Source organism: Macrosteles quadrilineatus, unplaced genomic scaffold (genome assembly GCF_028750875.1).
Source record: "Macrosteles quadrilineatus isolate MER2022 unplaced genomic scaffold, UCM_ALF_1.0 Scaffold_2__2_contigs__length_208266976, whole genome shotgun sequence".
Lineage (NCBI taxonomy): Eukaryota > Metazoa > Arthropoda > Insecta > Hemiptera > Cicadellidae > Macrosteles > Macrosteles quadrilineatus.
This window is the reverse complement of record NW_026542595.1, coordinates 128,992,066-129,019,092: the sequence shown is the minus strand read 5'-3', so window position 1 is coordinate 129,019,092 and position 27,027 is coordinate 128,992,066. Positions and strand designations below refer to the sequence as shown.

At 35.4% G+C, this 27,027-nt stretch overlaps 1 protein-coding gene across 2 annotated transcripts; it reads left to right on the top strand.

The window, feature by feature from the left end:
* Positions 1–1,796: 1,796 nt before the first annotated feature.
* On the top strand, positions 1,797–23,461 carry LOC128987564 (Golgi resident protein GCP60). 2 transcript variants are annotated; one of them, XM_054408471.1, is made up of 12 exons: positions 1,797–1,988; positions 7,897–8,038; positions 8,562–8,702; positions 10,108–10,212; positions 11,037–11,124; positions 12,844–13,024; positions 14,539–14,666; positions 17,721–17,834; positions 19,085–19,148; positions 19,644–19,759; positions 20,157–20,269; positions 21,112–23,461. In XM_054408471.1, the coding sequence occupies exons 1-12, from the start codon at positions 1,802–1,804 to the stop codon at positions 21,146–21,148; spliced, it is 1,416 nt and encodes a 471-aa protein (XP_054264446.1). In that variant the 5' UTR covers positions 1,797–1,801; the 3' UTR covers positions 21,149–23,461. The 2 variants fall into 2 exon arrangements, with proteins under 2 accessions (XP_054264446.1, XP_054264447.1); XM_054408472.1 differs by having other exon boundaries at positions 20,157–20,277.
* The last annotated feature ends 3,566 nt before the right edge of the window (positions 23,462–27,027 follow it).

Genomic DNA, 27,027 nt, shown 5'->3' with positions numbered 1-27,027 from the left:
TGCCTAATTCTAAAATGTGTTGAATTTTTTAGCAATAATGTTACATGTTTTAAAACAGTTTTTAGATTGTACACCTAAGCACCACTAGTAAAAAATAGGAGAAGATATAATATTCATATAATAAAACGTGACAGGGTTATTTTAATTCACGATTTTTAATAAACTAATTGACGGATTTTCCTGATTTGAGTGTTAGGTTTCCTTTATATTGCTTTCACAAACGATATAAACTATAGCAAGCCATTGCTCGGTTCACTGTTCCCCAGTACTGAGCTACACAATAGACAATAGCTTGTTTTTGGATAAGATAGAACCAGCCTGGAAAAAAAACTCCAGACTTTTAAAAAGTAAGCCTACTGAAAGACGTAAAATTAATATTAATTCAACAAAATTAAGAGGATGACCCGGGTTCTACACTAATAGCCTACGATAAAAGAAATTTACAAGTTGTATTTATGCATAGACCAACTTTTAATGCAATCCATGAATACATTAGGCCTACCACTTTATAATGTATTGATAAATATTTATTTAAATACAATAGCTATATTTAAAAATACGTAACCACTACAATGTAATTCTGTAATGACGTTTAACGTGTAAATTTTATTATGATTTATGATTTAAGGTTACTACAAGCCCAGTATATAAAATACGAACTCAAAAATTTTATTTGCAGAAGTTCACAAAATGGTATTTATTCGAATAAAAGAAACAAATGGCGGACTACGAAAATAGATATTTCATAACATGTAATAGATCCAAATTAAATGTGCATTTTTATCTTTTTCATACCAATAAGCTACTATTTAAGTAAGAAACCCACATATAAAACATACTCCCTTATATTAGTACATTTCTAATCCTTATGGATCATCTGAAGACAGTTGTATTGTTAGTTCTGTCCGGTGCACTGTCTTTAAAGGTCGTGTTTTGTTTACAATTGTTTCTTGTTTTCAGTAATTTAAAACCTCGTTTAACCAAATAAAACGTTCTAATCACAACTAATAACACGTCCCCTAGTTATATAACCAAACAGTAAGGAACAAATCATGAAGTTAACTATAAAATGATAGAAACACAATTTTGTCGACACTAGCGATCAGTGTCACCGGACATGAACTAGACACGAAAAACGAGCTTCAAAGTTTAAAAAGGGATGTAAAGTTTACTTGTGTTGGTTAGTCTATGGTAAGACTATAATGCATTTTCCACCCTAATAACCATAAGAATAATGTTAAACATACTTCCAAATATATTTATTTTATCGACTACGTTGTTCTTACTCCTAATTAATCGTAGGATACGACATTATGGTACCGATACGATATAGGTAGTACACTTTCGGCAACACTGGCCAAAAATATTCGTGCTTGGCTCCCATTGGACGGCCCGCGAGGCTTCTGATTGGGAGTTAGCAAGTTCCGCCGAGGGACCGAGTTAGCGACTTCCGTACGAGGACGGAATTCGCTAACCCGGCTTTAGAGCGGGTTAGCGGGTTCCGGAGTTAGCCAATTCCGAAACCGAACAAGTTAGCGAGTTCCTCTCATCGACCAAATTTGAAGATAGGGCATTTAACATGGGGTTAGCGAGTTCCAGAGTTAGCCAATTCCGCGGACCCCGTCAGACGTCACAGCTGGCAGCTTGTACAATTACTTTTTGTACTGTCCATAGACACTTGTTTTTTTTATGAAAACAGACTTGTCCACGAAGAAATGACATAAAATCGTCTTGCTTGTGCCTGTGCGTTGACGTGACGTAACGACGTAACTAACAAACAACTGAAACAACGACAACAAAGATGTCTGCCGATTACGGTTCAGGAGAACCGACACCTACTACAAATAACTTTCATAATGTCAGTAAGGAAGATACTATAATTGTATCGGGCTTAAAACAGTTGAACTTAGATCAAGATTCAGAAAATATCTCCAAATGGGGATTTCCTCTCACGGATTTATTCAAACTCGCTCTGAAATTTTATAAAGGTAACTTAGGCCTATGGTTAATTTAAGGCAATACTTCAATTATATACTTATTTTCTCTTTCATTGCTCATTTTTAGCTATATAATTTAGCTATGGATAGCCTAAGCCCAAAATAATGTGTTTTAAGTTCAATCTCACCAGACTTCTATTGTTGTTGAAAAGTTAAACCAAATGTAGGCCTAAGTTGTAGTACTTAGGTAGGCTACCAAGTAGTTGACAGTGCTCATGAGTTTTAGATGGTTTTTGGGTTGATCCTTAAAAATCAATGCGTCGGCTATCTTATTGACATTCCAAAGCCGAACCCTGCAATGCTCTTCGGCAAAAAAGTATCTGTTACTAACTTAATCCAGCCTAAGAGCATTAACTTATAGTTAAGTCCATCAACTCGCTGATAAGTTAGGCCTAATGTAGAAGAAGCTACAAAATGATTTGGATTAGTATAACCTATATACCTTCTTGGGTCCCCATCTTTCAACGCTGATTTGGTGTTTCTCAGGAGTTTTCAGTCGGTAGCGTTTTCAAATAGGTACCCTACCTACGTTAATTGGATGAAATCATAAGGAAAACACAGGTTAGCCTAAGTTACTCATAAGAGGAGTAAGGCCTAAGAAGTAAACTGTATCGGTACCTAGTCCTACTCTAGGTAGCCTAAACAAACTTAAATGTGTGAATGAGGAATCCTAAACTCTCTCTGTGGACCATTCTTTGCAGGCATTTTAACAAATATTAGGGTTTAAAAGATGTGACTAAATTAACCCTCCAGCTGCTGATCGACTCGAGCGAGTCGATTGCCACACCCCGGCCGGCTGCTAGTCGACTCGAGCGAGTTGATACGTAAGGTGTCGTATAATCTACTTCACTCCGTTCCAGTGTACAAGAAACTGGATTGAGTTTGGTATCTCCGTAAACGTCAGATTTCAGGCTTTCTCCCGATACCTGTCTCTAATGCTTTAACCCAACTGGCTGCTTTGTAAAACGACTTGCAAAATTGACATCGTCGCGCCAGCTGTCTGCTATCTACAAACAGTGCTAACCTGCGTAGTTACCGAGTCTGTTTGTTTATGTCATCCAAAGCGGTTTATAATGTAATTATTTAGTGTTTTTACGTAAATAAGGGATAGTAAGTTAGTGACATCCGTATGTGTTTTAGTGAGGATCTTAGTGATTCTGATGAAGATTTGTTCCGTGTTGGTAATGAAAACGTACACATCCTAGGCCTAGGCCTATGCCTATGCCTACTCTTGATCCTTGGGTGAGAGTGTCTGTATATAAATGAGATATAATATTTATTTTTTATTATTTTATGTGCATAAAAGTAATATATTTTCGTGTTCCTTTGTAAATTCGCTACAAAATGGCTATTTTCAATTTTAGTTCAGAACAAAATAATTGTATTTTTATGATGTGCAAAGTTACAAAATGAAAACAAATTTATATATTTTGTTTGTTTACATCTTTAAAAATATTTTTATAGAAACATAACCATGCAATAATATGGTATGTTTGTGTAGATAATTTTATGCTGAACAAGAAAATATATAATATGTTATGGTTTGTTTAATTTTGAAACTTTATTATTAATTTTCTTTTGATTGCCGCAAATTGCCTAAAAAATGCTTAGCACCAAGGGCAAATATAACTAGCAGTTGGAGGGTTAAAAGTAAGAAAAAAGGTTTTATCGAGGGTACTCTGGCATTATTAAAACTATAAGTTTACTGTGCTAGCATTCACTATCGTATAAAACATCCGTATAGAGCAAACTGGGATGGGTGGCGTCGACCTGTAATCCAACTACTAGGAGGTTACGAATTGTGGATATTTATAGACATACACTGTGGATGCGACACTCCCTGGTGTGTATTAACGTCCGCACAAATGAGTACTACGACTATCCGTAGTACTATCCTGAAAAATTAGACCAATTCGTATATAAGTTACCAAGGCAAAAATGTGGTTCGGATTCCAATATAAACTGTAGGTCCCTTAGTTGCCATTAGCTGTATGGGCTATTAATTAACAGCTCTGTTAAGGAATAAGTCGGCCTTAATACTTTAATACTTTTCAATCAAATGGCGACCATATAAAGTAGGTATTTTAAGCCAAGTATGAATAGAGATGAGTGTAGAATGAGTGGCACGATCTTGTAGTCTTGTTAGTGACTAAGGCCGACAAAGAATCCTTTATCCTTAGTTACTAACAAGACTACAAGATGGCGCCACTCATCCTACACTCATCTCCATTCATACTTGGCTTAAAATACAGCCTACTTTGTATGGTCGCCATTTCATTGAAAAAGTGTTAAAGTACTAAACAACACCTTAAAACCAAAGGTTTTTTTGTCATTCTAGTGTAATAACAATTTAATTTAGTGTGAGATATTTATATCCAGTAAATTGAAGCTAGTGATTGTATTTGTTTTGTTGTAAGCAACTTACAGTATTGTTTTTCAATCAACTTGTCACTTTCACCTGTCATGTTTGCCAGGATCTTGTTGTCGTATACCTTGCTATTGTTTTTTGTTAAATCAACTTATTCTTTACCACTATCAGCCATTATAAGCACTAGTCCTGAGAAAGTCTTTGTCTAAAGTTTGCACCAATATCAAAATAGAGTTGTCCGTTGAAATGTAAAATGAAATAAAATAGCATTTTTAAGTTTCATACCTAGGTCTAAAAATTGTAGCCTACTGAAGCTTGTTGCAGTTGTGGATGTGGAATACAGTAACTTTTCTACTTAGTCCCATTAAGTGCAAAATAAAAATACCCAGTTATAACATAATACTCAGAAAGCCAGTTAGGCCTAAGTCTGCCCATTTTAAAACTATGTTGCCTATGTTAACTTATTTCATTCTTACAGAATCATTCTTTGCTTTTAGCGAATTTCCCATATCTAGGGAATATGCTATTACCGTAGGTCTCATGGTAAGACCTAGACCTGGCACCGATTTACTTTTGAATTTTGAGGTCCCCAGAGGCCAAAAACACCATCTGTTCAAATTCATATATGTGCAAGTGAGCGCAGCGAACGAGCTCCAACGTAAAGGTGAGTAAGCGTAGCAAACGAACTTCAACCAGGATGTGATACTGTAGAGCCATGCGAACAAGCTCATCTTGAAAATGAACGAGCATTGACATAAAACCACATTAGGACAGGACGACGTCTGTCGGGCCAGCTAGTATTTCAATAAAAAAAACTCACCTCAATAATCTTCCCAGTAGCAGCAAACCTAACTAGGCTACTCACTAAAATTAAAATTATTTAAATAAAAAATAAATCTGAAAATTGTTAGGGAATATTTTAGTTATCAGGCCTAAATGGAAATTCGCTTAGTGTGCAGGTTTGCTGCGACGGGAGTATTTTTCATCCTACAATAGCCAATCAGGCCCACCCAATCGTACATTTGCAGTCATCGTACAATAGCCCGCTGATTGTATTTTATCAATAGCCTACAGAAGTATTAATCTAAAAAGATTTCATTCGCTTTGTCCATTGTTCAACTTAAAAATGGCTGTATCAATAAAATATATTATCATTAACTTAGTCTTTTATATTTGACTAGCTATACCCGCAGGCTTTGCCCCGTTTAACTTCTTAATTTTCAAGATGAGCTCGTTCGCATGGCTCAATCACGTCCTGGTTGAAGTTCGTTCGCTACGCTCACTCACCTTTAAATTAGCTGTTGTCATAAATTAAAAAAAAAATAATAGTGCTGCACCTTGTTGGTAATCCTTGTAACTTTAATCCTATACTCTAATACGAGCAATGTTTGCTTGTATGTATGTATGTATGTATGCTTGCTTGCTTGCTTGCTTGCTTGCAAACAAGATCTCGAAAACGGCTCCGACGATTTTCTTCAAATGTTTTAAATAGTATATTTCTGGCCTAAAAACGATTTTACTGCAGTTAGAACTGCCAACAAAAATCTAATTACGTAGAAAAATGAAACTGAAAATCACATTTTTTTAACATAAGTCTTATGGGTTGCTAGGTAACCATGTTGGCTGAATTAAATAACAAAGAAAAAGTAAACAAAAGACTTGAAGCTGTAACATGTGTTCATAATAAGCCAGCTACCCACAGTATACTAGCAAATTACAAATACAGTACAAAAGGAAAAACATCACTTGTTAAGCAAACATTATACTGAAGATTACTCGATACATTGTAGTCAAGGGTAGCAGTGCGAAGTCTGGAATCTGTTTATGACTAATAGATTAAGGTATCTGCAATCCTAAATAGCTATGGGAAGGGAAGGATACAGGTCCGCGACGTAGGAAGTGGTGAAGGAAGTAGTAAAGGCAATCATAAAATAATATGGGAATGGAGGGAAACAGGTCCGTGACGTAAGAAGTGATGAAGGAAGTAGTAAAGGCGAGCAGTCCGGAGTGTGAGGACTGTTTATGACGATAAGATTAGGGTATCTGCAGTCCTAAAATGCTATGGGAAGGGAGGGAAACGGGTCCGCGACGTAGGAAGTGGTGAAGGAAGTAGTCAAGGCGAGTAGTCCGGAGTGTGGGAACTGTTTATGTTGATTAGATTAACGTTGCAATCCTAAAATGCTATGGGAAGGGAGGGAAACGGGTCCGCGACGTAGGAAGTGGTGAAGGAAGTAGTCAAAGCGAGCTGTCCGGAGTGTGGGAACTGTTTATGACGATTAGATAAGGGTATGGGCAATCCTAAAATGCTATGGGAAGGGAGGGAAACAGGTCCGTGACGTAGGAAGTGGTGAAGGAAGTAGTCAAGGCGAGCTGTCCAGAGTGTGGGAACTGTTTATGACGATTAGATAAGGGTATGGGCAATCCTGAAATGCTATGGGAAGGGAGGGAAACAGGTCAGTGACGTAGGAAGTGGTGAAGGAAGTAGTTAAGGAGAGCTGTCTGGAGCGTTGGAACTGTTTATGATGATTAGATTAAGGTATTTGCAATCCTAAAATGCCATGGGAAGGGAGGAAAACAGGTCCACGACATAGGAAGTGGTGAAGGAAGTAGTCAAGTCGAGCTGTCCGGAGTGTGGGAACTGTTTATGACTATTAGATTAAGGTATTAGCAATCCTAAAATGCTATGGGAAGGGAGGGAAAGAGGTCTGCGGCGTAGGAAGTGGTGAAGGAAGTAGTCAAGGCGAGAAGTCCGGAGTGTGGGAACTGTTTATGACGATTAGATTAAGGTGTCTGCAATTCTGAAATGCTATGGGAAGGGAGGAAAACAGGTCCACTACGTTGAAAGTGGTGAAGGAAGTAGTTTAGGCGAGCTGTCCGGAGTGTGGGATCTGTTAATAACGATTAGTTTAAGGTATCTACAATCCTAAAGTGCTATGGGAATGCAGGGAAACAGGTCCATGACGTAGGAAATGGTGTAGGACGTAGTAAAGGCAAATCGTGTGGAGTTTGGGAATGGATTTATGTATCTCCAATACTAAGACTGCTTTCAGAGTGAACTAATGATTTTCGCCGAGCAAAGCTCGGTCCCCAGGTACTGCTATTTAAGAGAACAGAACCAACTTTATTAACTGAAACAGCTGTTAAGATTCATTAATTCCTTTTACATATGAAAAATCATAAGGTTAACATGGGAAACTCCAGAGCCACTGGGGTGGAGCCCGAAAGCCCGATCAGAATAAAAACTAGGCCTACTTAGTTTTCCTATTTAATGCCCAAAGAATCGGTGTACCAAATTTCAGCCTCCTAGGTAAATGGGAAGTGATGGGAATTAGTGATGAGTGAGTGAGTACCCGTGTCAGTGAGTCAGTGAGGGCTTTGCCTTTTATAAGTATAGATTTAAAAGCCATTAACTTGTATTGTTGGTGTTACTGATTTTTGGGGTTTCATTGCATACCCTTTATGAATAGATCCCTAGTTCACCAATAGGAATAAGTTATTCCTGTAATTTATTTTAATGGTATTTTTTTTCAGAAAAAGAGGGCAAAGCTATTCATTTCTCATACCAAGAAAAATTGACATTGATAGCTTTTACAAAGCAGGTGAACTTCGGGAAGTACAATGCAGACACTTTGCCTCCGTTGGGAGTTCTGGATGTCATCGGAAGAGATAGAAGGTAAGTCACTTAACGGGTAGGCTAACAATAGTCTAGCACCAGGTATTTATTTACAATGTGCACTTGAAACATAAAACATTTTAAACCCCCTCAAAGTAGTCTACACTTTCATGTAGGCTACTGAACAAATTTTTCTGCAGAGGGACTGAACTTTAATACTAACTAAACAAATAAACATCTTCCAACTCACTTGGGGACACGGAGGGAATTGGGGATTTGATGATGCGATTTTCAAGGTGGTTAATTATCGGGAAGAAAGGGTAATTTCCTGGGAGACATCCCAGAATTCACTTTATTTCTTCAGCAACCACGTCTATTGCCTTAAACATATCCCTTGGTTATCTATTTGATTCTCCCATTCTCCATTTGCTAGTGATGGTCATATAATATCGGAGAAGGTAGCAATTTGAAATCATCCTAGATCTTGGAAATTACTAATTGAGACGTTGAAAGTTTAAAAGTGCTCAACCATGTACTAACATTTTTGAATTTTTCTTTGACAAATTTGTCAACCTTTCCACAGACTGGCTTGGCAGAGTTTGGGAGAGATGAGCAAGGAAGATGCCATGTGCAACTTTGTTCTCATGCTGGACCGACTTTGCCCCCTGTTCACCGCTTACATCGAAGCTCACAAGGCTGATATTGAAGCTCGCGAGCGAAGGAAGTATGTATGGCTGCTGATAGTACCATTGACTATTGATACAACTAGACATTCAATCTCCATGTTAAAGTTGTCGCCAGTTTTTTAATCAAAATCGTTGTAGTTGATGCGAGTCACTGATCTAACTGATCTGATTGTATTGATCTAAATTACTAATTTCTGTCAAATACACTCACCTTTTTACCAATATAAAGTAATGGAACAACTTATTGTGAGCTATAGCAACGTGTTATGGCCCACCAACTACGCCAGGAACAAAAACTAAGGTTGAAAATAGAATCTTAGACACTAGCACATTCTGTGACTGGCTCACACAAATATGTTCTTTTTTAATAATAAATTGGCTACAGCTGGTTCATATAGATGGGAAGTCCATTTAAGTATCCAATAGTCATGATAGTACTTAGTAGGCCTAAATATTCTATTGTAGTGTCACTAACTATTGGTTGTAAAGTCAAAAAAACATAAAGTAAATTAAAAAAATTGAATGAAGGTTTACTAATCGAATCAATATTAATTTTTGAAACAGAAACTGTACCAGGTCTCCATTACATCCTGCCCACTACACCCTCTTCCACTAATACTCCTCACCTGAATCACTCTTACGCTCTAGGGAGTCAAATGGCACTCTGGCCTATCTGACAGTTTTGACCGTTTATAATCCCCACGGTAAAGAATAGAACGGCACTCGCTCCGTTTCCCCCTTAACTAGGGTACCCATTCAACCCTAAAATCCTTAAAACTGAATAAGCCTTGAATTTTGTCAGCGTTAAAAATCTAGATTGAGCTGTGAATTTTGCTTAGAAACCTTAACAATAGGGATGTGCAATGTGTCCATTCTGATTCTCGATACCTCGTGACTTTGAATTTGATTACAAAATCTCCTGCAATTGTGCTAAATTCATAATCATGTACCAAATTTACAACAGTGAATAATAACAGCAAATAATGCACGCTCCTTTTTACACTGGTTTTAATCATGAGATTCCTGAAAAATTCAAACTATAAAAATCCTGAGTACAATGTTCTTAATTCTTTTTGGTCTAGAACATTCCTACTTTTAAACATTAAATGTAATTTTTAATGCTCGGTAGTTATAGTGCTCACCATCAAATCTGAAAGTTGATGGTTTAACTCCAAGCAAAGATCGTGAATAGACCCGGATGCCATTGGGAATCAAGCTATCAATTGGTGATATCTAACGAAAGGTCGATATTAGTAACAATACCAGGGTTTGGACCGTTTCCGTGCAAAATTCTTAAAAAAATTGCCACTGGTGTGGATAAAAATAAAAGTATATGCTTGAGCTGTTGATTAAAAAAAAAATTTAGTTTTAAAAATTTTCTTTAAATTCTTCCAGTAAAATAACCCCAATTGTTGTAAATCTGTATTGTTTTTATACATTTAGGCGAGAAGAAGAAGAGAAAAGAAAGAAGGAAGAAGAACGGTTGAGGCTTGAAGAAGAACAAAAAAGGAAAGAGGAAGAGGAAAAAGCACGGATAGAATTGCAGAGGTTAGTTTTGTTGGGCTATTATTGTTGCCATTTTTGCTTTTTGGTTTTTTAGCCACACTACCCAAATACTATTTGGTTTCTTGTTTCTTTGTAGACAAGAAAGTCGTAAAAAAGTGTTTTTTAAGATTAATTGGACTTTGGGTAGGGTACTCTTACGGTGCCTTTTAAAAAAAGGCATGGTTACAGTCAGGGGCGGTTCCAGAGAAAATATTTGTAGGTATTTCAAAATTATAAATATATTAATTAATTTTAATTGCATGTAAATAAAGGGAAAGTGTTTCATCTAATTACTTTGGATTTAAATTTTTTAATTCCCCCTTTTTTGCTCCACAAAGCCCCTCAAACCTCTCGTCCCCGATCAAAATCCTTGTCAGGCCTACCAATGTATTTTTTATGAAGAAAAGATTTTGTTTGTATTTATTACAGCTGTTCATAGTAAACACATGATACACACAAGAGCGTTCATTTTCAGTTTCGATAACTGAGTGGAGTGATTGATTACATTATCTACATTATCTTTAAGTTGACTCTTTAAGTCATCGGAAATTGTGACTTCCGATAACTAACCGGCGTAAATAACGCTTTTAATACTTCGCAATTGCTCGAATTCGAGCAACAGGTGCACTAGTTATCACTTATTTGTACTAACTCTAAAACCATGATTCAGCTCCAAATTTGTGAGATTGCCTACCTATAGGCTAGTGTGTATGAATCCAAATTAGATTATTTGTAGATAAATAAGCATTGCTAATTATCACACCTATGATTAAATGTCAAAGTAATTGTTTTTGTCAAAAATATTAATTTGTCTCAATACTTTCTAGGAGACAAATTCAAGATGCTCTCAATCAACAGACTTATGCACAGTTTAAGTCATATGCAGAACAACAATATCCGGGCAACCCTGAACAGGTAAGGCAACATTGGTTGAAAGTTAACTATAGTTCGGCCGCTTAGAAAACGACCTGCGCGCTAATGCTAAACCAATGCTGGAGGAGGTCGCTTTCTAAGTGGCCGAACTATAGTGCCTTGCTTACATAACTAAAGAAATAATTTTATTGTATTTTTAAAAGTTTATTTGAATCAAAATACAAGTTGTTGGTTGGTATATTTATATTATAACTATTTATTATTTAAGGGCCAATTTTTTTGTGAGAATAAGAGGAATTATTTCCAGCTGGCACCAGAAACATAAAACTAAGCCTATACTCTAAACATTGGAATATTTCTCTGTCACTGACTGAATTTTCAACTAAGGAAACTATGAATTGTAGAATAAAGGGAGATAGCAGCTAGCTTGCCTCAGAAGAATGGGCCATAAAACACACAATATTTTGTGTCAAGTGTAGAGGAAGAGAGTTCACTTGTGTACAGTATATCTGTATTTCTTCAGGTAAGCTAGCTGCTATCTCCCTTCAATTTACAATTCAAAATGGCCTAGTGCCTTTACTTACAAAACTAAGGAAGTTATGAGTAGAGAGAGTTTTCTAAATGCTACACTCTCTTCATACTTTCCTTAGTAGAAAATGGAAATACAGTAGACCCCCTCTCAACCGACCTCGTATTAACCGATAATCGGATTATCCGCCTTCGATCGTAAAATAATACAGTTTGTTTTAACCGACCTTGCTTTGAAAGCAGCTCGGTTTAACCGCCGCTTTCTAGGAATCTCGGCATTTCCGCTCCCACGCTCGGCTATGGGAACTGAACCATACGCTTATCTCCACAGGATATGACTAAGAATAAGTTATTTTGTATTGATCACAAAAAATATAGCATAACCTATTGTCAGTTTGTCATCATCGTTCGAGCATATCTGATCTGATTTGTTATCTGTGCGGCAAATTTGTAACATCATAAAGTGCGTTAAGATTTTGAGAACTGATTATCTTATCGCTGGAGTAAACAAATAAAATAACGCAACTTGTAGGGATGGCAGGGAAGGGGGGTTAACAACTCCAAGGTCAAGGTAGTTTTTGTGCCTCGAGCCTCCAGTGAGAGGCTATAAATGAACATCCTGTCTTGTAACAAAATGGTTGCTTGTATCTTTAATTTCGACAAAAGGTTCTGTACTGTATTACGATGGATTTGGAAAGCTTCAATTAATACATTACAGTACTAAAGTTATTAAAATAGGAATTTTATTGACTCTTGCCTCGTATCATAATATATTCCACTGAAAGTAGGCCTATATATTTGACTTAACCGTGTTTTGTGTTTATTTGTGATTTTTCTATCAATATGAAAAAGGAGATAACAGTAGTTTATTTTACAAGTATGACTTCAAAATAATGATTATATAATTCCAAATGAATAGCACTTCATAATGTTATGATTTTAGGGATTGCCCGTTTTAACCGACCTTTTGAGTTATCCGACCTAAGTCCGGTCCCATTAGGGTCGGTTAAGAGGGGGTCTACTGTATTGTCACTCGCACTGCGGGAAAATCTTAAACGTTTCGAACATTAAAATCCTGAATTAACTGTAAATATAGAAATTGTAAATGTCTTTATCTGGGCTTGTTCATATTGGAAATTTGTTACCTACTAGTTGAGATAAATACTCAATTGTCATTGCTCAGGCAATTTTAGAGGTTGTTGATATTGTTAGAATGTTGTTGGTGTTGTTCAGCAAGCGGTGTTGGTGAGACAGTTACAAGATCAACATTACCACCAGTACATGCAGCAGGTGATGGCTCAACAGACTCAAGCTGAGACTGAGGAACACCCGGAGCCAGCACAGACTGTGATGGGCAACGGAACTCTGCATCACAGTCAGCCTGAGAGTGAGGAGGATGACGATGATGACGAAGGTACAGCCATATAGTTCTGGACAGTGCTCGATTTGTAAAAAAATATGTGCCAGAATTGTAACCTATTTAATGTGACAAGTACCTATTTATGCAAATATTTTTATCTTTCCGAAAGAGAGGTACCGGAACGCCATTCCGCCGCACATCGAGCACTGTTTCTGGTTAGCCTATGGCAAAATAAGTGTTTAGTCTGAAGGTATTGTTTGCAAGTGTGCTGGCTGGATATTAATGTCGGTCGACTGTATTCATGTTGGGAACTAGGGGGTTCAAAAGCAACAAGTAATTTTCTTTGAGCTTACTGGTATATAAAACAATTTCTGTAGATTGATACCAAATTTCAAGGAAATTAGTCAATGTTTACATACTAAGCTAAGACAGGTTTAGCAAGATTTGTCGGCAGAGGAGCCTGAGATTTTCTGTTGAGCTGAGCTGCTGTAAAATGCTAGCTTCCTTCATCAATGGCAAATATGTTTGATTGGAATTTAAATGTTATCTTCTGCAGTCTTGTAAACCTTTGTTGTCTTCTTCGATTTTGGCAAAATACCAATCATCATCGTCTCGACTGTGGTTGCAAAAAAATTATCATTGTCCCCTGTGATTGCAGCTAGAACATGAATTTTTCTTTAAAAATTATGAGCTTGAGCTAAATTTTCTGACTTGGTGCACAATCACTCAAGCACTTAGTCTAGGCTCGTATTGTAAATAAAGCCACTCTTTCACCACTTATTTTAGTATAAAAATGTGTTCATCATTGTAATTTAGCAGCTATGATCTTCTTGGTATGTTGATGAGCCTAATCCATCCTTGTCCCTGTAAATAATGCTCCTCTTTAACTTGCTGTGATATTTTCCTTTCAGCCTTATCATTCTTATTATGACGCCTTGCCATTTAAATTGAGTACTCTTGTCTTCTCTTTCCAACATTATCTGAATCAACCAGATTTTTTCCACTCTCTTCATTATGAGGTTAGAGCCTGATTGTGTTCTTCTGATACGTCCAAACCGTTCTTTCCAACATTATCTGAATCAACCAGATTTTTTCCACTCTCTTCATTATGAGGTTAGAGCCTGATTGTGTTCTTCTGATACATCCAAACCATATATCTTTGAGGAGCTATTTTGAAAATGAATAGTTCACCTGAAAAAGTGAGGATTAAAGTAAGCTCTCTCTCCAATTTTTTTACTATGAATTTAAAAGTATTAGTATTCACCTTGCATCTTCCTAGCAGTCGATTCACTGAGGATTGGTTCTAGTACGTCTTTTACAGATGAATGCTTTGTTAATTTCATTGCTTGGAAGAGCGCTTTCAAAAACAACAATGAAAAAACACATCTCCATACACAGCTCCAACTCTGCTGGAATCAGTGAAATAAATAAGCAAAAGGTTTTGGTGCAAGAATCATATGTACAAACTAAGTTTTGTTCCCAGTCTACAGTTAGTGCTCAATCAGTTTCTATTGTCATATATTTTTGTTTGTGGTACATTTTGTAATTGATTTATTGCTCTGCTTCAGTGAATTCCCAAGGGACAATGTCCATGGCGTCCATGTGGACCAGGAAGGATGTCCGGGAGTTCAAGGAGTCGATTCGCAGGGAAGGCGGGGACGCAATACTCAGAGTCGGTCATGGAGAAACTGTGACGGTAAATTGACATGGCCTCATACAACTAGCTTGTGTACAATCAATAGTTCATTCAGTATGCAGTATAGTCTGCTGTTCCAACAATCCACCTATTCCGAACTAAATTTCAAAAATAAAAGTCCTTAGTACGAAGCTAACTGTGTCAGCCGCAAAAGCTTACAATGTCACCACTAATGTTCAAGGAGCTAGCAATAATGCTACAAACTTTGCCTAAGCTGCCAATATCGTCAAAATTGGTGATATCTATGTGTTGTTACTCTCTCTTGCATACGCTGTGACATTGTCGTCGACAAGCAAAATCAATCTTTATGGTGAAGTCGTAAAACTTTTCAGGTTATGGCGTAATTGAGAACACCTCTTATGGTCATGGCAAAATCACAAACATCACCTGCGATCTTGGCATAATTTTACGATCGTGCATCATTGTACATTACAGTACAATTTATAACATCTTTTGTAGTCGCAGCGAAATCATTTTCTGAGATAGCAGAGACATGATAGTCATCCCCCACGGTTGTTATTATTATTATTATTATTATTATTATTTGTTGTATATTAATTTTTCTTGGAGTAATTGTATTGATAATATTATTAGTAAATTAAATTCAGCCTGTTATCAAATGCTAGTACTACGTAATTATATTGACCTCAAAACTAGAATTGATATCTACTATGCTTTCTTTTTTTCAATTATTAACTATGGGATTGAGTTCTGGGGATTATCATGTGATTCAGTTAAAGTTTTTAAAGTACAGAAAAGGTTTTTAAGAATAATGACTTTCTCATATTTTAGGAAATCTTGTAAATCACTGTTCAGGGAATTAAATATCTTAACTGTTCCAAATTTATACATATTCAAAACCTAAGTAATGGTACAATCAAACTATGAAAATTTATTAAATGATAATTTTGACCATAGATACAACACAAGGTTTAAAAATAATTTTCAATTACCAATCCATCGTCTGCGTCTCATTGAAAAGACACCAACATACATGGGGAAAAAACTGTACAATAAGTTACCACTAGGTTTAAAAAATATAGCCAATACAATGTCATTTAAAAAGAATCTATCAAAATTTTTAATAGAAAAAAACTACTACCATATTAGTGAGTATTTGTTGTAAACTATTTTTAAATCAAAGTCAGTATTTTTATTTTTATTGTATTTAATTTTTTAACTATAGAATGTAAGATGATCAACAATGTATTTATTATAATTTTGACAATGTCACCTGTTTTGTAGCTAAGCTATGTATAAACGTTTTGTGACAATAAAGTTTGATTTGATTTGATTTGATTTGTGGCAAAACCGTGAATATCATTGGCAATCGGGACAATGAATGATTAAAGAAACCTGCTTACTCCGAATTCACCCAAAACCCCTCAGGGTTTGATCCTTATTAGTTCTGAATAGCAGTACCTAATAATACCTAATAGGTACTATACCGTAGTGTTATAAACTCGTGAGTAGTGTGGATGAGACGACAGCTGGGTTTGAGAAATGCCCTGAGGTTATCAGGAAATAAGGGGTAACATTTCATACTAAGACTTGCTATTTTACATTTCAGCAAATTTTTTTCCTTCTATAAAGACACCCACTTTACCGGAACATTGAAAAAAATGTACTTATTGAAATAAATACTGTATGTTATTTACCATTTTTAAATGCTTTAGTTAGAAAAAAAGGAATGTGATCCCAACTAACACGAGGAAAGAGTTCTAGACCGTTAACCGCTTGCAAAAGATTCACAACACAATTAATTAAATATTTTGTCCGTACATGAGGACCTTTTCAGATGAAAATAGTAGAATGGCAGTCATGATATTGCTCACTTGTAGGGACAAAATATCCCTGTGTCATGAACTTCGGTGTTATGAACTTTTTGTGCTCTGTCAACTCTCTGGTAATCTTTTCTTGGGTAAATTAGTTGTGTATCCAATCCTTCTACCCTAGTGCCAACTGCAAAGTGTTCTTCCCTCCAGATGCAAACGTTTTACAAAAAAATTATGGTTGTAGTGCTGACTGTTTCTATCTTTAAGCTATTGGTTAGTGATCTGGTCATCATTTTATATGCATGACTCATCTTAATGTCTGCAAGTAACACTAGATCTTAATAGCCTAGCAATGTACTATGTAACTATTGAAGCTGTCAAGTTCTATACCGTAGTTAACCTCCGAGGCTGTAAAGAGGACTCAGTCCTAGGATACTGCGCAACTTATGTACAACAAAGTGTTTCATAGGTTTTCCAAGAAATCTGTGTTGAGTGTGCAGTAGGCCCTACTTTACTGTACCATTTTATCACAGGAAGAAACAGACATCTTGCGATATGCTCAGCCTCAGAAACATTTGGAAGGGATAAGATAACTTAGATAACACTGGTATTGTAATCAAAATGACCTTCAAATACATGGTGGCATAACGGTTTTTTGATAAAATAAGTAAATGTTAAAAAGTATAATGGTAAGCACCTAACCCAAATCGTTATTGTGATATAAATTAAATTAAAATATTTGTTGAACTGTCAATTTTACCTTTTGACTGTTTTAAGTTTCACAAAGTTTTTGCTTGGTAATTTTGATACCTGCCCTAACAAGCATGAACCTATTTCTCATTGTCTTCATTTGTTTGATCCAAACATCTCTGATGTTTTCTTCAGGTTTGGAGAGAAAGGGCTAATTGCCTGAGAATAGGTGTGAGAAAGGATAGGATAAGCAGGCTTACCTTAAAAAATGTAGGCATCCCACTTCATTCACTACAGAACACAGAAGAAAACACAAACAAAATAAACACTGGATATTTCGAGGCCACTGGCCCCTTTCTCAACATGGAGAGTCACATTAGATATTAAGATTCTTTCACTGAATGTGACTCTCCATGTTGAGATAGGGGCCAGTGGCCTCGAAATATCCAGAGTTTATTTTGTTTGTGTTTTCTTCTGTGTTCTGTAGTGAATGAAGTGGGATGCCTACATTTTTTAAGGTAAGCCTGATGTTTTCTTCAATAATGTTCCCTATATTCTATGATCATTTTCAATTTTTGTACATTTTTAGGTCAGAGTTCCTACTCATGAAGATGGGACTTGTTTGTTTTGGGAGTTTGCGACTGACAACTATGACATTGGATTTGGGGTTTATTTTGAATGGACTAAATCAACAACAAATCAGGTAATACTAATCAGGTAATTTACTTGCCATTTACATTTACAGTAGAACATTGATAACAAGACTCTCACAGGGACTATAAAATAAGACTTGTTATCAAGGTTGACTTCTTATCAAGGTTTGCAATAACATGGGATTAGGGGTAAAATAATTTCAAGGGAATTTGAAAATGACCCTTCTATAAAGGGTGACTTGTTATTGAGGTTTTACTATATTTAAGTGTATAAAAACTACTTGCATGTCTACCATTACTATTTATTTATTTATTTCTTTTATTACAATGCTGCAAAACAGGATAAACCCAGTTACATTGTAGCATTAATATTCAAACAAAATCTTGACATGCATTATAAATAATAAATATGGTAAAAGTTCATCTTGCTGAAGAAATTATAATTATTAGTGTAATCACTCACAACAATACAATATATGACAAAAACGAATAAATATCAATAAATAACGTACAAATAAATATCTTAAAAAATAACATTGGCAATCACTTAAACATCTATAACAACAATAATGAATTAAATAAATAAAATACAACAACAAAGTCTGAACAGAGTAATTAATTTAATAACAATTATTATTTGAATGGAGTAATTAAATATCTAAAAACGTATTTCCTGAACGTACTGTGACAGTAAAAAAATATGTCTATTTGGTCATTATTAATTGTGTTGAACAGCCTAACCATTGAGTTGAGCGGCAAACACATTCCAAGGTTCGTTCTAGAGAAGTGGGGGGAGAAGAGCAAACGCGAACGTGAATTGTGTCTGGGCAACGTGAACCGCACACGGGACAGCAGCGCTGCGTCGCCGAGCTCACCACACACCAACCGCCTCAGATACAACATCATTGACACTTTTCATTCATTATCCTGATTTGAGTGCCAGTTGGTCTAGCGATAGAACGTGGGACTTTGGTTCCTGAGGTTCTGGATTCAAATCCTACTCATCACCAATGGATTTTATCTAAATGATACTTCAACCTTTAGAGGTTCAGGCTTAGGCCTGAAGTAATGTGTAAAAAGGTTCAGAGCTATAACTTATGTGAGAGTCCTAGAATGTGAAGGTGGGACAACAAAAATTAAAATACAGTTCTACTAAGACACAACTCTCGATTAAAGTTCATTTGAACCTTACATTGTACTTTTCTTTATTAAGTCACAAAATGAAAACTATATCCGCAAAAGATTACTTTGTTCTTTAACTTATACTTAAATTTTCATGCTAAGTTTTATCCCTTTTCAGGTTTCTGTCCATGTTTCGGAGAGCGAAGATGAAGATGACTACGAACTAGATGAAGAAGACGAAGGTAATGTGGTAGAACTAAATGTACATTTATTGAGAAAGACCTGAATTGTGTATTTTCAACACAAGCTCACAAGATTAGAAAAATACCAGGGTCTAAATGACACGTTTTGCTTTGTTTTGAATTTAGGCCTACTTATTTTCCGTACTGTTATCTCTTTTAACTTACTGATTCCCCAATTTAAAACATTTATTTACTCAGTGTGCATAGAGGTAAATATGGTTGTTAAAAGAAGGTCAGATGCAATAAATGTTTTCAGCAGCGAACATATCAATTTAAAATAACTTGTGCTTATTTTTTATCATATTTGAATTTATAAAGGGATTCTGCATATCTACAGGCAACTATCTTTCTAATAATATGCTTAGATTTTCTCTGCGATACAAACAAGCTGAGAAAAAAAGGTTTTCTTGAAACATGCTTGCCTACTAATAGGATATTTTGTTATCGAGGTTTCGCTGTAACAATCTGACCACAAAAGTACCATTGGGTTTTCAGATTTCACAAGTTTGCCGCAAGACCTAGAGAGGGGGAATTCGTCACCCAAGCAAGTAGTAGATAGGCCACCACTCTCAGTCATAGTGCCTGTCTACCGCAGGGATTGTATGGAAGAGGTAACTTCTTACCTAGTACAGTAGAACCTCTGATATCCGGCCTTGGTTTTATGAGTCCACGGTTTTATACAGGTTTTGGTTTTATACAGTTACTTATAAAATGTATCAAAATTTATCTCCCAGGGCTTAGAGGCGCATCTGCGACTTGGGGGCTCTCAAAATTTGTCTATTGGTTTTACATTTTGAGATGAGCCTAACCTCTAAAAATTGAATGATTTTTTCAGTGCGATTCATATCTACTTGAAAAGAAGGGTTTCTTTATGTACCTCCCATAACATAGAGTTAAACAAACACTTATCATGAGAAAAGTCCTTAAAATAATTACTTTACTTCAAGATTATGAACAAAAAAAAAACGCAACTACGAATCAATTCAAAGGTATAATGTTTTGTTGTAGGTTTACGCTGGTAGTCATGCGTACCCTGGACAAGGTGTTTACCTACTAAAGTTCGACAACTCCTACAGTTTCTGGAGATCCAAGACTGTCTACTACAGAGTCTATTACACACGGTAGTGCAGTACGTTGGTATTATCACTTTAGTGTAGAGTTGCACTAGAACCAAAGGTTTTATTTATTTTTTGTTCATATTGCCTCTAGATTTGACGTGAAGATTTGTTTTAGGGTGGAAATAATTTTCAAGCCAAACACGAGTCGCGTCGAGCCAAGCTACGGTTTTATTTTTGTGACGTAGAGAGCGTACATGCGTGGTCGAAAAATAATGATTTGCCACGATGGCCTGTGATGTTGGTTTTGTCGCTATCGTAGGAGACGATGATAATAAGGCCGTTCACTTATTACCAATTTTTTTGGGGTGATCAGAAGACCCCCACAAAACCCATAGCTTAATTGGCTATGAAAAAGTCCATAGTCTGTATGAAAAAAGACTGTTCTAATTCACCTCATAAACGTTTTAATGCAAATATACTCGACCTGAGTTTATTTTTCATATTATAACATGATCATGACAGTTAAAAGTGGTATCAAAAGTTAATCCTAAAATTTTGTGGCTAACAAAGTTGCACAGGTCGTCTCACTCCCTCACTCATTCTTCATTATGGGTCAAATACAGCCAGTTCTGAGCGCCCCAATCTTGATTAAGTAATGGGTTTCTACAGTTGCAACGTTCCTATACTCCATTCACAAAATTAAGGCGATAACATCTATCCCCTCCTCTTGATCCTACCTTTAAAACAATAACTCAACAGCTGAGTTTTGGGAAAACGTCAATCAGCTACAACACACATTAAGATTTGCAAAAAAAGTAGTAGGGGAACTTCCACTCAAACCGCTTAAATTTTGTGAACGGACTATAGTAAAAATTTTTACTAAAATGTCAACGTTTTTATTCCAGATACGAAGAGAATCACACAGTAACAGCTTCAACCTAATATTAATATTATATTCTATGTACTATTTTTTGTAATTAATGTATAGACTGTGTAATTTGTATATAAACCATATATAAACTTTAACAATACATTTTGTAAACAGAGGTTTTATTTATGTGTATATAAATGAAATAAAAGTATTATTATTGTTGTAGTTATAAAATGGTGCTTAACAAATTATTGATTTATCCTGTTAAGTTTTTTTTTCAATTTTAAACTTGTTTCTTCTTAAAATTACATCAGTTTCCCTCTAAAATTCTCAGAAATGGATTTCTACAATTTGAAAACCTGGCATTCAGCATAACTTAAAAGCCAATTTATCTCTGTTCCTCGTTACTTTTCATTTGTGATTTAATTTTTAAAGGGTTTAAAGTGCCGTCCAGAGCAACATAGTTGCTGCAAATAATTTCATCGCTGTGTTATTAGCCCTGATCTTTAATAATAACATAAATTTACATTTCAATGTATGCAAAAAACTTCAATGAAGTATTATTAACAAAACTATGAGTTGAATCTTGGTTTCCAATTGTTTAACTTGATAGGTTAACCCTAATTACAAAACTATTTTTGAACCAAACAGCCAAATAAATTAAAAATCAAAGCAATTGATCAAATCCCTTCCCTAAAAAGTTAAACGTATGTCTGCTTCTTATGTCGTATTTACTACAAAGACTTGTTTAAGAAATACCAGGCTAAACTAACAAACTCAATACAAAAATAACAGTAGCTTCTCGATTATTAGACTGGCAGGTCAAAATTGGATTTACAGAAAAATTGCAATAAAAAACATTAGGTATAAGTTTTTACATTTTTTTAGAGAACTTTTAAAATATATGTTTAAAAGCTTCATACAAACACATTATCCTTGTAATAAGAACATTTAACTTCTTAATCTTTTCAAAGCCATCATTATACATTTTTTTTTAACTCCAACATTATTGCTGAAACAGAAAATTAAAAATACAACCAGCCATGGGTCTCTTCCCACTATGAAGTGAGGGTTAGCAGAAAGGTTTGCAGGTATTGAAGAACTGAGTGGTACTTAAAATGGTGGTCTGCAACTAGTTAATATGTCATAATAAATGGAAAGAACAGTCAACAGTAAGCACCTCAAGTATGGCATTTCTTCTACAGTTGGTGTAGCTTAAGGCGTTGTTTTGATGTACATGTTAAAAAGTACAGTTGTATTTCATGGAAATATCAAATTAATCTATATTACAAAGAGTTGTATAACGGAAGACTTGATAATCAAGATAACTTTAGTAAATTACTGAAGAAATAGCTTTTTTGTTATGTCACAGACAAAATCAAAGAAAGCTTTTGTAAATAATATGTTGTTGTTTATTAAGAATTTATATATTTGATATACAAGATGGCAGATCCCACCACTATTTTATCCACTATCCAAGTACTACAATTGAAACTATGAGGGGAAGAACAGCTATGAAAGTGAATACATTCTCTGTGGTTTTGTTTTAAATAGTTTGTAATTTTTCAACATGTAAATTAGGATAGCTTCAAAGAAATGACTGTAAAGCCGGGTTTTCCTAGGCGCGGAATCGGCAAGCGGAGAGCGGAATTGAAATTAACATGGCATTCCGCTCCCCTTCTACGAAAACAGTAACATTAAATTGCCTAAGACAAGTGGAGTCCGCTCTCCACGCTCCTCTCTCCGCTCGCCGACTCCGCGCCTAGGAAAACCCGGCTTAAGATGTATTTAAGGTTTTTAAGATCATTGACATATCAGTATGTAAACTTGTATACAATTGTAAAAATTAATTGATCATCTTTACTGTATTTACTTTTTAGGTTCAAATCTATAAAATGTATATTCGATGTGGAACCAAAGATGTTTTGTGCTTGTAATTCGTCATCAAATTTAAAAACTGTCTTTTGCTCTGATTTGTTTTTAAATTTATAATCTTTGTTTCGTTTTTGAAAATGTAATTATTCAATTTGATTTGCCCTTTTTAATTGTATCCTTATTAGTTATTACGAAGATAATTTAGTTATATTCTTAATACTATTTGTTAGCTTAAATGTTTTGCATATTGACATCAATTTTGCGTTTTAGTCAAGTTAAGCTTTCATCCCACCATTTATTTTAACTGATTAGTTTACTTACATTGTTTTGCATCATACAATGTTAATTTACTGTTACTATTATTTATATAATTTGTGCCCGTGACTGAAATATGTCAAATTTGCATTGTTTACTTGAAATTAATGGCTTAAGCTTTTAATGGACAGTTTGTTGTAATCAAAGCGTCAAACGTAAGATTTATGTTTATGAATAAATACATTTTAATTGTTTGTATGCCTTATTTATGCACCAGCTGATTCTAATTACGTAATGGTAATTGTGTTTTCAGCAGTTTCAGCAATGAGTAGGTCTAAATAAACTTAAATAAAGATTACTTTTCAGTAGATTTATTTTTAGAGGAAAGCATGTTCTTCCTATTAGACACTCTTTGCCCACTCTCAGCCAGTCTAAACCCATCGTACTCATCAAAGGTTGAGACTAAGTTCTTACTATTATATGCATAGTTTTTGACAAATAATTATCGTTTTGAGTCAATAAACTGTTCCCAGGAATTAATATTTTCTTTTCACACACTCAGTTGCCTTTAACATAGAGAGTGTCCAATATTTAAAATATCAAGAGGGGTATAAACACAAGTGCAGTACTTAAATAACTTTCCAAATAAGAACTCATGAAATTATGCGTCTTTAGTTCTTAAGTACTTAGTATTTCTGTTGTCCACAAACTTCATAAAGAGATTAAATAATCAAGCCCGTTTGCATATGATGTGCTATGGATCCTATAGATAAGTGCTATGGATCCTGTGGATTATTGTGCCCCTCTTCACCAACATTTAGGAGAGATTTTTCTCTTCCTTCTGCCCCCCACAAACCTTAAACCTCTTTTGCCCCTAGTCAGATTTATAAGTACTCATTTACAGCATAAATAGTACCCATTTATAAAAGCGGCACTGCAAATTATTTTTTTTTTATTTCTTAAGACAAAACAGTATAGGTTGAGTGGTTATATTGCTAGAGAAAAGTGAGTAGTTTTTTCCTATTTCGAAACTGGACCCAGTATCCTTCGGTCAATGGCCTTTTAATAAGGTTCGGGCTGATTCCATGTTATGGGAAAATCACTATTAAAAATCTACATTTGATATTAAAAAAGCCTGGAGACACCATAGATTATTTAGTACCCACATACAAAATTTTATCAAAATCGGACCAAAGGTGTGGTCTGTAGTTCTGTACACATCCAGTGAAAAAATCACAACAAAATAGCTTACTCCCTATATGGGAAATTCGCTAAACCAGGGACAAAACTTAGGGGACCCAAAACTGATATTTCCACCAAAAACACAAACTTGAAAATGTTGACAAAACAATACTTCCTCCATTTAAAGGGGAGACAGTGAATAGTGAAAAGCACAAAGCTAGTTAATTAATAATTTGTAGGTGTAAAACAAGTAGTAGTTCTGCCACCATAATCCCCCATAACATGAAAGTCATGATCTATTGGGACCAGCTTGTCATGGAGAAGTTAATTACTACCCCTATGATGTAGTTATTGTAGTCAATTGTGTCGTGTGAAATCAGAGTTTAGGGGAGGGCGCGTGTACGCCCCTATGCAGCCCGCATGCGCACCCTTCCTATAGTGTTACAATAATAATTGTAGTGTTGATCTTTGAAGGGGGGAGAATCGAGCACTCATATGGATTATCACTTAATTATCTAAGTAGGTTTTGTTTTGATGTTCTAGTTGTGGTCGCATAAACGATGGTTTTTTTCTACAGCTACCTGAGAAAACAGCACGTCCTACAGTCACCCGACAAAGTTGGCTTCCTTGCACTGTTTATAGTACAGAAAGCTGCTAATTGATGCATTTACTTACTTTTTCCTACAGTCACCCGACAAAGTTGGCTTCCTTGCACTGTTTATAGTACAGAAAGCTGCTAATTGCTGCATTTACTTACTTTTTCCTACAGTCACCCAACAAAGTTGGCTTCCTTGCACTGTTTATAGTACAGAAAGCTGCTAATTGCTGCATTTACTTACTTTTTCCTACAGTCACCCGACAAAGTCGGCTTCCTTGCACTGTTTATAGTACAGAAAGCTGCTAATTGCTGCATTTACTTACTTTGTCGCACGGTTTATACTTTGGCGCACTTCAGGATTCCAACCAAACAACACAAAACAGCGTGGTTTATTATGCATGTAATCACAGAAAACATACTACATACACTTAAAGTAATAACACTATCATCAGCTGATTGAATATTGCTACAGTACTACGATTTAACCTGTCATTTCGTGTTTATATTCTATTTTCGTTCAACGCTTTGTTTAAACATAACATAAAGTGTAGCATTTGAAAGAATAATTAGGCTATAAGTGGGTCTAACATGTTTGAGAATAATGAACTCAGTGATTGTGAATATATGTGTACACCAGAAGTAATATGTAGCAGAAATATCAAAACACGTTTCATTAAACCTGTTTCCTGAAAAATCAAGAAAGAATTATGAACGAGCATACGAACTGTTTTCTTCTTGGTGCGTAAGTAAGAAAGTTACAAAATTATTCTGTTTATATTGATTATTACTGTTTATACGTGTACTGTTGAAAATAAGTAACACCTAAAGATAAAAGTTTCCCATTCCGTTCAACGCTTGCGTTTGACCTAACCTATTAATGATGCAACATGACGAAAAATATAGCTCACCACAAAGGAAAAAATCTTTTTAACCGACGCTCATTTTCCAACCTCGGCTTCGCATCGATCTTAAATCTTGACCTCGGGTCAAAAAGAGTCACTTTAGACCCTAGTAATGAAATATACTATTGCAGTATGCTATGTCCGTTTACACAGTATCAAAAACTGAAAGTCAAAGAATTGTTAAGTTTAAAACCTAACTCTAAAATTAAATTAGCGGACGTTGTCTTAACTTCGAAGGACTTCTATTTAAAGCAAACATTAAAAGATCCAAATCATTGTTGGCAGTTAACCTTTGCTCGGTTGGCTCGTGACTAGGACTGGACCATTGTTGCTAATCAGCTGTTCGGCCTTGTGACGTCAGTCCCGCTCGTTTCCTGGTCATCCCACATGTCGTCAGCCAATGTCGTCAACAATATGTTGAACAACCGTCTATTTACTTGTTTTGGATTTCGTTTATAATTTTAGAAGGCAAGTAGTAGCTTCACAGTTCTTGCTCGTCTGCTTAGTTTTTTATTCTTTGTTATAGCATTTAATTGAATTTTTGATACGGTACTGAATACATGTATTGCACATTTAATTTATATGGACCAGTTATAGCGTGTTTTGACTTAAAAAGAGTTTAATTGAACGATTCTCCTCACAGAATGCGTTACAGTCTAAAATTCTGTATTTTTCACACAAAAAATGTTTTATTGCAATTCCGTTTATTCACTACTTCAGAACTTTTTATAATCAGCAAGTTTGGTTGGTTAGGTTAGCTTAGAATAGTTTAATTTTATAATTGTCATAGACAAGGCTAATTTTTAAAAGTATCGGAATTGCAATAAAAAAGTAGTGGTACTGAATTAACGAAAATAACCTAAAATTCTATTATGCTTTAGTTTTTTGTCAATGAGATACTGTAGTTGATGTGGCTGCAGTAACTTATATAATCACACCTTTGAGACAGACATCAATGCCTCCTAGATATGCATATTTAAAACCATCTATAAATGTAAACATTGACTATTGGATGTAAGATAAGTTTAGTGTTTAGTGGTTGATCTGTATAGGTTTACAGACCAAGATCACCCATTGCATTAGCAAGATAATTTACTTTAGGTCCAATTATCAGAGACAGCTGGGTCCAATGTCAAAC